At 36.7% G+C, this 14492-nt stretch overlaps 3 protein-coding genes across 5 annotated transcripts; 2 read left to right on the top strand and 1 right to left on the bottom strand.

Annotated features, from left to right (window-relative positions):
* On the top strand, window positions 1–1415 carry mrpl32 (mitochondrial ribosomal protein L32). The gene is made up of 3 exons (XM_084089134.1): window positions 1–191; window positions 802–983; window positions 1119–1415. The coding sequence occupies exons 1-3, from the start codon at window positions 101–103 to the stop codon at window positions 1368–1370; spliced, it is 525 nt and encodes a 174-aa protein (XP_083945260.1). The 5' UTR covers window positions 1–100; the 3' UTR covers window positions 1371–1415.
* Window positions 1416–3860: 2445 nt separating this feature from the next.
* Window positions 3861–7140, top strand: ccdc127a (coiled-coil domain containing 127a). 2 transcript variants are annotated; one of them, XM_084088488.1, is made up of 3 exons: window positions 3861–3933; window positions 4933–5056; window positions 6122–7140. In XM_084088488.1, the coding sequence occupies exons 2-3, from the start codon at window positions 4942–4944 to the stop codon at window positions 6811–6813; spliced, it is 807 nt and encodes a 268-aa protein (XP_083944614.1). In that variant the 5' UTR covers window positions 3861–3933; window positions 4933–4941; the 3' UTR covers window positions 6814–7140. The 2 variants fall into 2 exon arrangements, with proteins under 2 accessions (XP_083944614.1, XP_083944613.1); XM_084088487.1 differs by lacking the exon at window positions 3861–3933 and adding an exon at window positions 4587–4698.
* Window positions 7141–7173: 33 nt separating this feature from the next.
* LOC311066988 (telethonin) lies at window positions 7174–13430 on the bottom strand. 2 transcript variants are annotated; one of them, XM_084088490.1, is made up of 3 exons: window positions 9694–13430; window positions 8337–8777; window positions 7174–7314 (listed from the first exon to the last, which is right to left on the bottom strand). In XM_084088490.1, exons 1-2 carry the CDS (start codon window positions 9828–9830, stop codon window positions 8390–8392), a joined length of 525 nt encoding a protein of 174 aa, XP_083944616.1. In that variant the 5' UTR covers window positions 9831–13430; the 3' UTR covers window positions 7174–7314; window positions 8337–8389. The 2 variants fall into 2 exon arrangements, with proteins under 2 accessions (XP_083944616.1, XP_083944615.1); XM_084088489.1 differs by having other exon boundaries at window positions 7178–7317; window positions 9694–13429.
* Between the last annotated feature and the right edge of the window lie 1062 nt (window positions 13431–14492).

Genomic DNA, 14492 nt, shown 5'->3' with positions numbered 1-14492 from the left:
GCAGAAGAACGCGCAGGCGCAGTGGTTCTTTTTGAGCTGTGACCGTGAGGATGTTTGGTCTGTACATGTTGGGTTAAATTGAAATAAAATACCGAACACAATGTCATTAACGGGTTTACTTCAGTTTGTCGGTCGTTCTCTGCAGCGTCTGGAACTTAGTTTATCGCAAGCGGCGGGATTTGACCGCTTCGGTGAGTGCATTTACTGTAGTGTGTCATGTGTGACACTACTCCACTCATATCACTGTAACGTTACGTACAGTTATATTACACTGAAGCTTAAGATCATTTAACAGTTTGTTTTTCTTTTATTTACCTGTGTGTTGTAACATAAAATATAGAGTTTGTTTTTAATGTCATAATCTCTGGTGTTGTATCAAGGAGACACATGGCACATCTGTTGTGTTTTTAAGGGAAGGATACAGTACATACGATAAAAAGTCTCTTTAATCTGAACATTACGGTGTTTAAAATATACATCTTTTTGTCTTAAAATAAATAGTATTTATTAAATGTATAATGCAAATTAAGCGCATCTTTATGTGAAATGTGGTTGGTAATTTCAGGGGGTTTTTTTAAGGTTGTTTATTTAAAAAATATATTATTTTTATAATAATTTAACATATTTAAAAAATATATTTATATCACCTTAAGTCAAATGTAAGCCCAAATCTTCTTTTTATAAATAATAAATGGACAGAGATTAGGGTAAGGTATATTTGTGAGCATGTCTTAAAAATAATTTGAGTAACTCAGTTTGATTATTTTATTAATCTATCAGTCACATAAACCTTTTCTTCAGGTCCAGCTCTGGCAGTAAATGGTCCTGGGATTTTTCCTCAATCCCATCACAGCAGTGATGATGAAAACGCTCAGCCCAGTTTCTTGGACAGTATCTTTTGGATGGCCGCCCCTAAAAAGAGACGAACCATTGAAGTAAATCGCTGCAGAAGGCGAGACCCAAGTAAACTGATAAAAGTCAAGGTAAGAACTCATTGATTCCCACTAGACTAGAGCATGGAAAAAATTAAAAGAGCTATCAAGGTAAACCTGTGTTGTAGAAAACAGATGTCTGTTTAGATGAAGAGCAACTTATCCTATTTTTTCCTTCTCTCCCAGTACAACATTGAGCCGTGTTCAGAGTGTGGCAACATGAAACTAAAGCATACTCTGTGTGGATTCTGCTATGAAAAGGTCAGGAAGGAGACGGCAATGATACGGAAGCAAATCTCCATCATGGAAGGCGGACCTCTCAACACTCCTGCTGTAGAGTCTGTTGTTTTGTATGAAAATGAAACGCCCTCTGATGCAGATAAAGACAAGAGAATAGTAGAACGCAACAGGAAACGTCCATATTGGTTTAGCATGTAAATGCAGTGAAATAAATACTTTTGTTAAATAAAGATCACAGTTTCAGATTCGTGAATGATTTTGTGATTATGCTTCAGTTCATATTTTAATAGTTCAATAATAAATTTTTCAACTTTCAACTTCAACCTTTTATTTATATAGCACATTTAATAGCAATGTTGTTGCCCAAAGTGCTTCACAGTTATAACAAAAACAATAAAACATACACGTATAAAACATTTACCGAGCCTAGCAAGTGAAGGCATCACTACACACTCTTAGACATACTCCTCACACAACTGTATAGTGAGATCAGTGTAGAGAGAAAGAAAACTAAATAAAAATTAAAGCTGCAAGCAGCGATGAAAGGGCCCTCGCACTCGTGCCATCATCACTCAGTGGCTTTAGGAAGACAGAGCATGGTTGGGCAATGTGCATTTAAGGAGGTATATATAGTAAGTAAAGAAAACTGTTGACTTTCAATCAGTTTGAGGTTGCCAGTGGGGGACTAGTTCACCACAGATGTCCAGTTATATATATATATATATATATAAATGTGTGTGTGTGTATATAAATTATATATATATAAATGTATATGAATGTGTGTGTGTATATACATTTCCAAACATTCTTTTTGCCATTAATTGTAATAATCCAGTGAGATTTGTGTATGCACAAGGAGTCTGACAACAGCCAGGATGATCTGATCTCACCATCATCGAGTCCGTCTGTGATTACATGAAGAAACAGAAAAAACTGAGACAGTCTGACTAAATCCAGAAGAACCGTGGGAACGTCTCCAAGATGCTTGAAGAAACCTTCCTGCAAAGCTACCTGAAAAACTATGCGCAAGTGTACCTTGACAAAAGCCGTTTTAAACGCAAAGGGTCGTTACACCATATATTGATTTGAATTAGTTAATAGAAGTTAAAATAAATTCAATTTGTGATTTTATTTTTGAAAGCATTCTCACTTTACAGCATTTTAACACAAGTGCCAGTACTTTTCACAGTACTGTAGCTTTGCAGGAAGGTTTCTTCAAGCATCTTGGAGACGTTCCCGCAGTTCTTCTGGATTTAGTTTGTCTCAGTTTTTTCTGTTTCTTCATGTAATCACAGACGGACTTGGGCCCTAATAATCCTTAGGAAAACAATAGGGCCTTCGCCCTTTCAGGGCTTGGGCCCTAATAAACGGAGCAATTCCAAGAGGGTCCTCACAGCATCGGTGCTCGGGCCCTAATAAGTTATTACTACAATGTACAATACCCTTTACTAAAAGCTAAGTTAAAAAGATACATTTTCAACTGAGACTTAAAAATATCTATTATTTGAACTTGCCGGATATGAAGGGGAAGATTGTTCCACAGCTTGGAAGCCACAACTGAAAAAGCTTGGTCACACTTTGACTTCTTTTTAGAATAAGGGACTGCCAAAAATTGGTTTGTTGATCTTAATGTCCTACCTGATATGTAAGATCCTAAAAGGTCAGCAATGTAATTTGAGGACATGTTATGCAGTGCTTTAAACCCCATTAATAAAATCTTAAAATTGATCCTGTACTGAACCGGCAGCCAATGAAGAGAGGATAATACTGGAGTAATGTGGTCCCTTTTTTTAGTGCCAGTCAGAAACCATTCTGCACCAGCAGCAGCTGAAGACGGCATAGTCGACATTGACAGCAATCCCTGCATAGAGAGAGTTGCAGTGGTCCAGTCTTGACATAATAAAAGCATGGACGATGACCTCCAAATCTTTAAAACTAAGAAAGGGTTTTATCTTAGAAATCAATCTAAGATGATAAAAACTATTCTTTACAACATAATTTATCTGTTTATCAAAGCTTATAGGGATGAGTCAATTATTACACCAAGATTTCTCACACTATCTTTCACTGTCATTTCTAATGGAGCAAGAGTACTAGCTATCTTCTCTTTGAATTTTGGTTATACCTTTGTTAGTTTATGTTTGATAACAGTCCTTACCTCAATTCATGAAACATTTTAGTTTAAAGATGAGATGTCATTAATATGTCATAAATATGTCATTTAAATAGTACACGGCTAAAGAGGATATTGTTCATATTACTATAGAAAATTATATAAGATAAATAAATACAATAATTGTAAACTTTTTTTTTTTTAAAGGAAAAATGCAAAAAGAATACTATGCCATATTGTGAAGTCACAGTTACCCAGTAAAGATACTAACTGAAGTATTTTCTATACAGAAGATCAATACTAACTGGTTATTATCATACACCTATTGTGGAGGGTATTAATGGTCAAATAAGGGGTGAAATGAAAATAAAATCAGAGTGTTTTGGACCAATGTGAGGCAGAGCCTGGAAGCTGATAATTATAAATACAAAAGTTCAGTCATGAAACTCTAGATGGCACAGGCTGAGAGGTCCTTAACTCAGCATGCTTGCAATCACATCATTCTCTACAGGGCACAGCTGATTGGTTCCTGCTGTATCAGTAGCCAATGAGCTCGCTGCTCAACCTTCAAATATTTGGACAGCTTTTTCTGTAGTAGTAGTCGCAGTGTACTTTCAGACTCCCTCCACCTGTATAGATCTGCTACAGGTAATTCATGTATTCTATATTGTACAGCAGTAGCATGTATGTCTTACTCTTGCTCACAGCAGCATGTCTGTGTGTGTATTGGCTGTAGAAAATCCTGTACTTGCTCTGTAGCAGCAGCAATAACAGCAGCGTTGCAACTCTATTCCACCAAGACCAAACATATCAACATTGTCATATCCATTAAACACTCAGAAAGTTGTCATGACATAAATGGCAATAAAAGGTACATGACATGAAAAAACAATGTTATCATTATCACGTTTAATATCAAAACACCATTATGTTGATAACACAAAAATCAAAGTATTTCTTAAAAAATAAAAAAAAGAAGCTTTATTACGCACAGCAAAGCTGCAGAGATCTCAGTGTAATTAAAGGAGGTTTTTGTTAGTTGAAACTATTCTGCGCATCCCCTGCGCAGTTGCGAACATCTAGAATCTCAAATACGCAGCTCTCCGGACTATACCAATATGTTGCTATATTTTAGGGGTGTTCAAAATCCAATACAGTTGTATTTCTGTAATTTTTGTAAATAAAGATGGATCTATGAACATTTTATAACACGTATATACATAAACAGTTATTTTAAAGACTACTTATACTTGTATACGATGCGTTCGATATGTATATTTTAATAATAAACGTATTCAACTCCCTTATGAAATAATAAATGGATGTTGGGTGTTTTTAATGGAACATTGCATAATCGTCCAGGCTCTCTGGATCTAGAAGCACTTCATGCACAAAAACTTTTGATTGTTCAAGGTAAGCAAATGAAACATGTTCACAATAGTAAAATGTGAACATATCTATTGTGCAATCTATTGTTAACTGCCGGAGAAATGCATTTATAATATTTTTTAGGGTTGCAGCTTTAGCAGTGTTGTGTTGTGTACTCTTTATTAGAATATAGTTTGATGTATGCAGAGCAGTGGTTTGTGTGATGTGTGGCAGATGCACGAAACTGTGACAAAGCACCTTACTTCACTTTCTGATCAGAGTTTCTCCATGAACGACCTGAATGATCCTTCTAGATGGAATATTAGACCAGAGCCAGCCGGAAATGACGGGGGCAGATGGAATTATGCCCTGCTGGTGCCCATGATCGGACTGGCAGCATTTCGTAAGGGGTCTTTACATGCTTTTCAAAGTCATTCACCCTCACAAATGTCTTGAATGTTTGTGTGCTACATTATACTGGATAATCCACTTTATAGGTTGTATCTGTAATGAAATCTGGGTTTATGAGAGGTTTGTAAAAGCAATCCATCAAGTAAATTCTACAGCTTTTCACACAGTATTACCTCTTTAGTGTATCTCATATGTTAACAATTATGTTGTATCAGATTTTTAATTAACAATTTAAAATTCACAGTCTTTCTCTTTTTTTCTGTTTTGCCTTATAAGTTTTAGTTTTAGCAATTTTTGTACTTAAACTTATTTTAGTCAGCTGCCAAGGCGACATTTCTTATTGAGTTTTCAACTAGTATTTATATTTTATTTGAGCTTTTTTTGAATTAATCATTTATTTTAATAATACTTTTTTTTCTTCTTTTTTTAACATAATGGTAATAATAATAATGAACATCAACTACCAAAACACACCCAAAAAAAGGGGGAAAAGAAAAGGTCAGTTCAGATAGCTACACATTAAGAAGAGTTGGAAATAGTCATGCATACAAGAGAAGCAAATCATATTATAAAAAGGAGTAATTTTGGAAAAACAGTAAATTATTAAATGACTAATGGTTTAGTAGTAATAATTGTGGGTGAAAATAAGTTCAAGAATCAAGCTATTTTATCTCTTTCTACCTCATTCATTATATTACTAAAATCAAAGTTTGAAATAAAGGATATATAGGGTTTCCAAATATTCTCAAAAAAGACAGTTTACCTTTCAAAATATATGTAATCTTTTTGATTGATAAACAAAAGGACATATTATTGATCCACTGTACGATAAATAGCTAGAAACCCCCAAAATAAAAATTTCTGGTTTACAATTGAACCCTTTTTAATAGTTTCAGTTAACAATAAAACTGATGTGTACTGATATATGTAATTTGTTGTAGATTTTAGATTTAGAGTCATATTCTGTTTAAATTGTTTTGGTCACTCTTATGAAAGAGTTTTTTTATTAATATATATATATATATATTAAAATCTCTGTGGGTGTTTTTTCAACTAGGTTGGATATGGACTCGAGAATCACAGAGCCAGATCCAAGGTGTGAAGAACAAGTACGATTGCGACATGGCAGCCATCAGCAGAGACCTGGAGCTGAAGTACAGGGAGACGCTGAGGGAAAACCAGCGGACGGCAGCACACCTGGAGGTGGAGCTTGAGAAGGAACGCCAGCGTGTGCAGGGCTTCAAGAAAGCCCTGATCTCTCAGAGTCAGCAGCTCATGGAGGAACGGAAGCAGCTTCAGCAGGAACGGCGGGATCTGGATGTGGAGAAGAAGCACCTGCTGGAGTCTGGCGTGGCCGGGGTGGCGCTGCGGAAAGCCCTGCAGCGAGAGGAGGACTGGCAGCGCAGGGCTCAGGCTCTGCTACAGGAACTGGAGGTTCAGCTAGTGGAGAGGCAGGACGCTTTCTGCAGCATCCTCATGCCACGGGAACATCGTCTGGAGATTGAGAAGAACCTGCTGCTGAAGGTGGCTAAAAACCCGGCGGGTGCCGAGCTGAACCTAGAGGACGATCTCAGGGACATTTTTAAGAACGACAGACACTGTGCAGATTTACTGAACATGGATAAGCGCAGGAATGGGAATTTGATGTGGCTGTATCTCAGGTACTGGCAGCTGCAGGTCACCCTGCAGAAACACAAGAGGGCAGAGGAGACGCTCAAAGGAGCATCGCCATCCTCCAGCAGACCTTGATGCAGGACAGTTGATCTTTATGAAAAGAGACAAGTACGATTTTCTTTCCATAAATGTTTTCCTAATGTTATCGTCATGATTTATTTATCAGCTATGCCAAACTTTTTCAGGAAACCTGTTGAGTCCTTGACAATCATATCATAACATGTTTTCTTTCTCCTTTTTTGATCAAGTAGAATGCAGAAGAATCAAATGGTTTCTTATTTGTTGCATTACTTATGAACTTCAGAGGATTAATTCATTCTCAATCTAAAGATGGTTCATAACTAATATGTACCACAAAAATAATAATACAATAAATGTTTTCTGAAAAGAAATATATTAGTTTATCGACTCAGGTTTCTTTTTTTATTGTGAGCCATAATTTCATAAATGCATATGAAGGAAATGTACAGTCAAGAAAGCATTTATTAATTGCATTTTTTTCCAAGAACTACTAACTGTTTTGAACAGATGTTGATCGTCCATCAGAGATGTCTGTCCTTGCAGTTCATTGTAAACCTGCTGAGAAAGAGCAACAGCTCATTAATTTATAATCAAACATATACAAATTTAATTACATTTCATTCAGACCTGTGCAGTGTTGACATTTTATTCAGGATCAAGATCATTAATGTTTCCCCAGTTTATCCTTTTTTGCGAAACTATTTAGCATAATCAATTAAATTTAGATGCTTAAAGGTGGGGTATGTGATTTGCAAAACGGCCTGCAGATTTTGAAAAAACACAACTCAAATGGTCCTACCTTCTTTCCTTTGACTCCACCCATTCAAAGAACATGGACATGGATGGGGGGAGGGGGGTATGGTACGACCGTTTGATTGACACACTTACTGTCCAATGATTCTAGGTGGTCTTGGAAATGATTGGCTGGAGTTTTTCGAGTCCTGCCCGTTCCACAGATGATTAAATTGCTTAATTTTCATTTCAGTGCTTCTAACTCAGTGGCTGTAAGTGGGTTAGGAATAGGATTTCAAGTGATTTTGAAAAAATGGACAAAAAAGAGAATTACATACCCCACCTTTAAGTCACATTTAGAAAATGTATAAATGTTACTGCATTACATATCATGCATTTACTGTAAATAAATAAACACTTCCAAATAATTTAACAATAAAATGTTTCAAATGATAAAACGGATATGATTCATAACGGGCATAATATTCATAAATTGTGGCCTGGTTTCACAGACAGGGCTTAGACTAAACCAGGATTAGTAGGCTACTTAGTTAATTTAGGGCATTTAAGTAGCTTTTATAAACATGCCCTGGAAAAAAAAGAAAAAAAACTTTACTGGTGTCAGTGTGTATCTTGAGACAAAAAAAAAAATGGCACTGACATTTAAGTAGTTGCTTTCAGTTCAAACAGCTGATTTTAGTCATGGATTATCTTAAGCCTTGTCTGTGAAAATTACTTTTTGTGGCCTCTGTATCCTCCTTCCTTAAGGTTTCTCAAGTAAATAATATTTGTGAGCATATGGAGTTAGAAGGCTTTGGAGTTAAAGTGTGTGTGAGGTCACCCACCATACTTGTCATCGTATCCATGTCCATGATGGCAGACAGCTTTCATCAGCTCATCACTCTCGTCGCTGGAAGCGAAGAGCGTCTCGTGGTGGAGAGATGAGGCTGGACGCTCTGAAGTCTGGACTCCTGGGTTGGATTACCAGAGGTTTATGTTGGGTAATGGACGAGACCTCTCTCTTCTGAAGGCAAACTCCATTTAAACTAGTCTCAGTGTTCATGGCGGGCGACGGCTCGCGGGTCACGTCAGGCTGTGTGGCGTCTCTGGGCACAAATAGTGGTATTGGGAGAATGTTTCTGTAAGGTAAACGATATTCCGACATCGGCTCCCCTTCTCTCCCCATGCGAATCCTCTGGTTTGGGAATCGTCGCACCGTGAAATGAACCACCTGCTTACGTTCGTAGCTCTCTTTTCTTATCGAGTCCTTCTCAACTAGTGTCATCCTGTGAAGGAGGACTTGTGAAAGTTAATAAGTAGTAAGTAAATTCTGAGCAATGACCAACTTAAAACATTTTGTTCACAAACTCAAAATCACACTTTAATCGTACAAAGTTCCTCAGAAGAAACAAAGAAATTCACTTCTGTTCAAATGATTGGGGTTACTACAATTTTTATGGATTTAAACAAATTTAACTATTCAGCAAGGATGCATACAATTGATCAAAAGTGACAGTAAAGACATGTATAATGTTACAAATGTTTTTTGTTGTTGTTTTTTGGTTCGTTTAAACGGTCTACATCAATGAATCTTGAAAAAATGTATCATGGTTTATGTAAAAATATTCAGCAGCACAACTGTTTTCAACATTGATAATAATAAGAAATGTTTCTTGAGCATCAAATCAGCATATCAGAATGATTTCTGAAGGATCACGTGACACTGAAGACTGGAGTAATAAGAAAGAAAGAAAGAAAGAAAGAAAGAAAGAAAGAAAGAAAGAAAGAAAAAGAAAGAAAGTCAATAGAAGTTGTGTGCTATATTCCAAGTCTTTTGAAGCTATACAATAACTTTCTGTGAGGAAAAATCTGAACTGTCACGCCAGGGTTGAAGTGATGCACTACTTTGATTTGCAGCAGAGAAAAAATATTCAATGAATAGCAACAAATGTTTGGTCTGTTCCTCACAGAAATCTTTGAATATGTAGCATGAGTGATAAGGACTTTTATGATGATTTTGCTGGGTTTTTTTTTTTTTTTTTTTTTTTTGTCCTGGATGACAGTCCTGATTACTATTAACTGTTGATAACAGCATGCAGGGTTGGAACAACAAGGGCAAGTAAATACAGATTTAGATTTTTTGGGTGAAGTATTCCCTAAAATCTGCAAAGACAAAACAAAGTCAGAGACAGAAACGCATACTTATATTCTGGTCTGGTCTCCATCAGTAGGTCTAACCAGGTGGCCTCATATGATTCTCTGGCAATCTCATCAGTCTCCTGGAAATCACTGTAGGAGTTCAGCAGATATGACCTGGGCGTCCGGCTCAGGCAATGCATCTCATCCAGTGAGCGGTCAAAACAAACAAGCCAAGATAAGAACGTTATCAGTCAGATCTTCTGATAAAGGCTCCTACTTCCCTCCTGAGTGTGTCTGTGTCTTATAAATAGGGGTTGTTACTATTTTTACACCCTGTCATCATGGCCACGGTAGTCAGCTCAGATTGGTGTAGTTTGACGAGGTGGGAAAATGACTAATACCACGACCATTTCACTGAAATGCAATACTCACATCTTCACCAGGAGGTCAACAGTGCCAACAATGTCCTATCTGAGCTCAGATTTCCTGTTGTATGTGCTTCAAAACATAACGGTTATTGCTGATAGCAACAAAACTAGATGTTGGCTGCCATGGTACCTTGCACTAAAAACAATGCATGTTGGTGCCAATGTTGCTTTTTAAAAGTATGCAATATACAGTATATGTGGTATATAGTGTACAGGTAAAAGCAAACAAACAAACAAAGCATCCCTGATATTCTGAAAAAGTAAAAATAGAAGAAGGTGCAGATATTTCTGACACTCATGTGATGTCAGAGGGTCCTTGTTGTCTGTCTCGGTTGTCAGCACCTGTGCCAAAGCCACAAGGCATTATTATCTCACATTGTGGCATTCAGAGCAGCATGCCATCTTCATACACCAGTCTGCTAGATTCTTGTGTTGTAGGTGAGACGTGTAGTCCATCACTCAGCAGTGTGAACAATACTTTCTTGAGTTACTGATGAAAGAGGACGTGAGGATTCCTGCGGGACAATGTTAAATTTGGCCTCGACGTGCATCAACCTGTTATAAGTGATGTTCATGGCCGCCGCCATGAGGGGGCAGATCTAATTTTGTGCCCCCTGCACCCCAGAAACGAGATCGATTTTAACCCTTTGACGCGTACAATTACAGTGGTGCAATTATAATATTCAGTGGGCAACAGGGCTGAAGGCGCACCGGGGTAAAAGGCGCATTTGACTTTATTCTCTTTTAAACCACTAAATGGCACAAAAATTCAGCTCAGCACTTTTCTTAATAACCGCTTTTGATGATGCACATGGAAATTTGATGATTCTGCACTAATTTGATCTAATATTTAATGTTTTTTTTTTTTTTTTATGTTGTAGATTTATGTAGCAAATGAGACTCGATAAAAATGATTGCCTATATTTTGAGACAAATGTCTTGTTTATGATTTTCAGTTATGTTCAAGGTAATTAAAGAAACCGTTTTTCAATAACGGAAGAAAATGTAAAAGTATGGTATTTTGGGTAAAAGACGCCCCTGCTGTTGGAGTTAATGGAACAATAATTAACATGATAATAAACAGCCGGCTGACTTTTCCATTTGTTGACATGACATGGTTAGATTCAGATGGTAAATATCATATATTAAGTTGGGTGTCCACCACAGAGATAATCAACATATTTATAATAAAACCATCATACTTGTTACTACTGTAAAGCTATGTTAAATTATTATTGGATCTCATTCAATGCCTTGAAATTATTTTCTGTATTTTTAAAAGGAACATATTTTAATGACAGTGTATTTATTGAGCAAAAATTACTTATTTTATTTATCAAAATAAACCAAAAATAGTACAAACTTTGCTACACTGTAAAAAATGTCTAACCCTCCCAAATCAAAAATTTCAAGTGACCGATAACATCTAAATTTTTCAATTGGCCCAAGTGAAATTCTTGTTGCAATAGTCTGTTAACATTGGCTCAATGAGAAATAATACGTCAGACTAATTGAAAAATGTAGATGTTATCGGTCACTTGAAATTTTTGACTTGGGGATGTAATTTTTTTTTACAGTGTAAAGTGATTGTTTTGAACAAGTATTAACATAAATAGCCTATATTAAAATTATTTTAGTAAAATTATTTGTATCAATACTTTGTGCCTTTTGCCCCATGCTGGTTTTACCCCGTGTGTGGGGTAAAAGGCCCCCCTTGTCACTTCATCAAACTCATTTTGACCCTAATTAATCTTTTTTTAAATCATGTCATGTAATGGGGGCAATGTTTTTTCTTTTTCAGTCAGTCACGGTTCAGACTGTTCACAGATATGAAGTGGTTAGATTTTAACACATTTATAATGCAGAACTAGCAGGCTAGGCCTAATATTAACCATTTTTTATAGCTAAAATATTTATATTTTATAAAATATTTTTTACCCTAAAATTGCTTTAAAATCAACGACATATGTCTAACCAAGTTGTGTTCCAAATTTGAAGTTGATATCACTAAAATTGATCTATTGAAGCTATGAAATCTTGTTTAAGCATAATTCCATAAATAGCCACCGGCGGGTGACACCCACATTCCTTAGAAATGTTTTATGCGTTCTCCTGTAACAAATTAATGCATTTAATAGACGCCCTCTACTGGAGAAACTAAAAACGTCCTCAATACGCTGACGGCTACAGCAGTTTGGCCACATGTAGGAATAGGAATCACTGCATTAGATAACAAGTTACCAAAACGAGTCATGCCTTCATTAGTCTTTTATATAAAATATATTTATTGTTTTGATTTTAAACCAGACAAAAATATGAACAGCAACATCTCCTATTAGGCTATATTAAACATTTATAATATAATAGGGCCTGTATAATATAGCCTAATATTTGCCTTATCTCACTGTTCTGATATTTTACTTTTATTCCATGTTTCATTTTTAAAACATACATTTTTAATATTATAGTGTATGATGGGACTGAACGATAACTAACCATTAATACAGTTTCACGAGTTCACACCACTAGCGGCGCCAGGATTTTGATTGTAGGTGGGCCTCCAGAAAACTGGATGGGCCAGTTAAAATAAGCCAAAAAAAAAAAAAAAAAGGGGGTTCCGCTTCATCTCCGTTTCAGCGCTTTTTTGCGGCACGTAGGACAGCGACTCATAGCCTACCTGAATTTAATGCGTAATACAGGTTTAAAAAAACCCAAAAAAACTTAAACAGGAATTTTTTGTTGCTTTTTTTTAATAAAATTACAATTTAATTGAATGTATTGTTTAATAAAATGATAGGCCTATTATTTTTAGTTTATTAACAGCAGCAACAGCTGTAAAGATGAAGTTGTCGATCGTCATCTCCGTGAACGCGCCTATAGAGAGAAATGCACATCATGGATTGCATAATCAGAGAGTAGGCCTAGCCTTTTTCTTTTCGTTTTAAATTGTTAAAAAGACATTTCAAGCTTTAAGATATATTTCATGTCTGTGAGGCATATGCTGAGTTTCGTTAAGTTAGGATTAGATGCGCTCCTGTTCACGAGCAATGCAAGTGACCGCGCGGGCGCCTCTATGATTATATTGTCTGTCTCCTATATTTATCCAGGCAATTGGTTGATAAAAAAAATATTAAAATTAAGATACAATTTATACAAAACGAAATTCACTTAAAAAAGGCCTTTCTAACTTAATTAAGTGGTCAAAATCATGTCTGACCCGCTCCATGTCTCTCGATATTGCGTATCCTATCTTACTCGTGCGGTTCACTTTTCATAATCAACTTAGATGAAAAAATAACATTATAATATTTTAACAAATATGAAACTAAATGAGCTTGATGGCTACAACACATATAGGCCTACAGACTCTCTATTTATACAAATTGCTGCACACTAATTTTATTCTGAATTTTGCACACAAGGCATTTGTTTGTGCATGCATAGTAAAACATATCTGCAACATTTATCAAGTTCACTGATAATTATGCGTGCATTTATTATTATCTTAATGAATAATGTAACAAGGACGAATGAAGGCTAAACTGCGTTGTTTGTTTAGAATGGAATGGATCGCAAATAGATCCGAATGAAGGAATGTACAAAACCATAGTAGAAAATGGGTGGGCCCGGACCTAAAATGGGTGGGCCCAGGCCCACCCGGGCCCAATGGTAGCGCCGCGGCTGGTTCACACTTACATACAATTAGAGGGGGTAAAGTTTAATGCGTATTTGGCGTGCTGTCCGGGGGGAGGGCTCTGAGCTCGGAGTTTGGCCCGAACCCAGAGTACTCCCCCCCGTATGTAAGTGGTTAGGACTAGAAGTGTGGAGAAGGGGTGGTGGAGGGATGCTGCTTAACTGTCAATGGATTGAGGTGAGACTGCTGAATGTATATATACCTCTTACCCTTGATTGCTGAGTGCTCTCCACTTGTGTTAATTATCTGAATGTGCTCCTCCCGAACTTTGTTAATAAAACATCATATTGAGACGCTCAAAATCGCCGTGGTTGTTTCCTATGATAGTGCGCATTCAAATAGAACACGCAGGGTTTATAAGCGCGTGGCATTCTTTCACACTTTGTGGGTTTGTTGTAGTGGTCGAGACTCGAGAGTGATTTTTCAAGCTTCCTGTTATGGTTCCTGCATGACTGCCTAGTTGTCACAGCTGCCTCAGAAGCTGTTCAAATGCCATATCTCGTCTGCCCCAGTGGCAGGGGTTCATGTCATGGCTGCCCCAGATGTTCCTGCCACAGATGTCCGGGTATCAGAGCTCCCCATTTCATCCACCCTGGTGTCGAGATCCATTTTGTTTATTCTGGTTGTCCATCCAGCCAGTAAAAGCAAAAAAAAAAAAGAAGAAGAAATTAATGTTTACATTTCATCATTTTGGAGACTCTTTAACCCAAAGCTACTTATGCAGGTAAGTAAAATCGGGA

The sequence above is a fragment of the Abramis brama genome (assembly GCF_963993115.1).
Source record: "Abramis brama genome assembly, chromosome: 17".
NCBI lineage: Eukaryota > Metazoa > Chordata > Actinopteri > Cypriniformes > Leuciscidae > Abramis > Abramis brama.
Note: the sequence above shows the minus strand (reverse complement) of the source record. Positions and strands in the feature narration are given on the sequence as shown.

Bases quoted from the DNA above. Each gene is read 5' to 3' on its own strand.
- mrpl32 (XM_084089134.1), top strand. From the start codon at position 101: ATGTCATTAACGGGTTTACTTCAGTTTGTCGGTCGTTCTCTGCAGCGT. The intron at 192-801 runs GTGAGTGCATTT...CCTTTTCTTCAG, and splicing joins GGCGGGATTTGACCGCTTCG to GTCCAGCTCTGGCAGTAAAT. The intron at 984-1,118 runs GTAAGAACTCAT...CTTCTCTCCCAG, and splicing joins GTAAACTGATAAAAGTCAAG to TACAACATTGAGCCGTGTTC.
- ccdc127a (XM_084088488.1), top strand. From the start codon at position 4,942: ATGAACGACCTGAATGATCCTTCTAGATGGAATATTAGACCAGAGCCA. The intron at 5,057-6,121 runs GTAAGGGGTCTT...TTTTTCAACTAG, and splicing joins GATCGGACTGGCAGCATTTC to GTTGGATATGGACTCGAGAA.
- LOC311066988 (XM_084088490.1), bottom strand. From the start codon at position 9,830: ATGCATTGCCTGAGCCGGACGCCCAGGTCATATCTGCTGAACTCCTAC. The intron at 8,778-9,693 runs GTATGCGTTTCT...CCTCCTTCACAG, and splicing joins GAGACCAGACCAGAATATAA to GATGACACTAGTTGAGAAGG.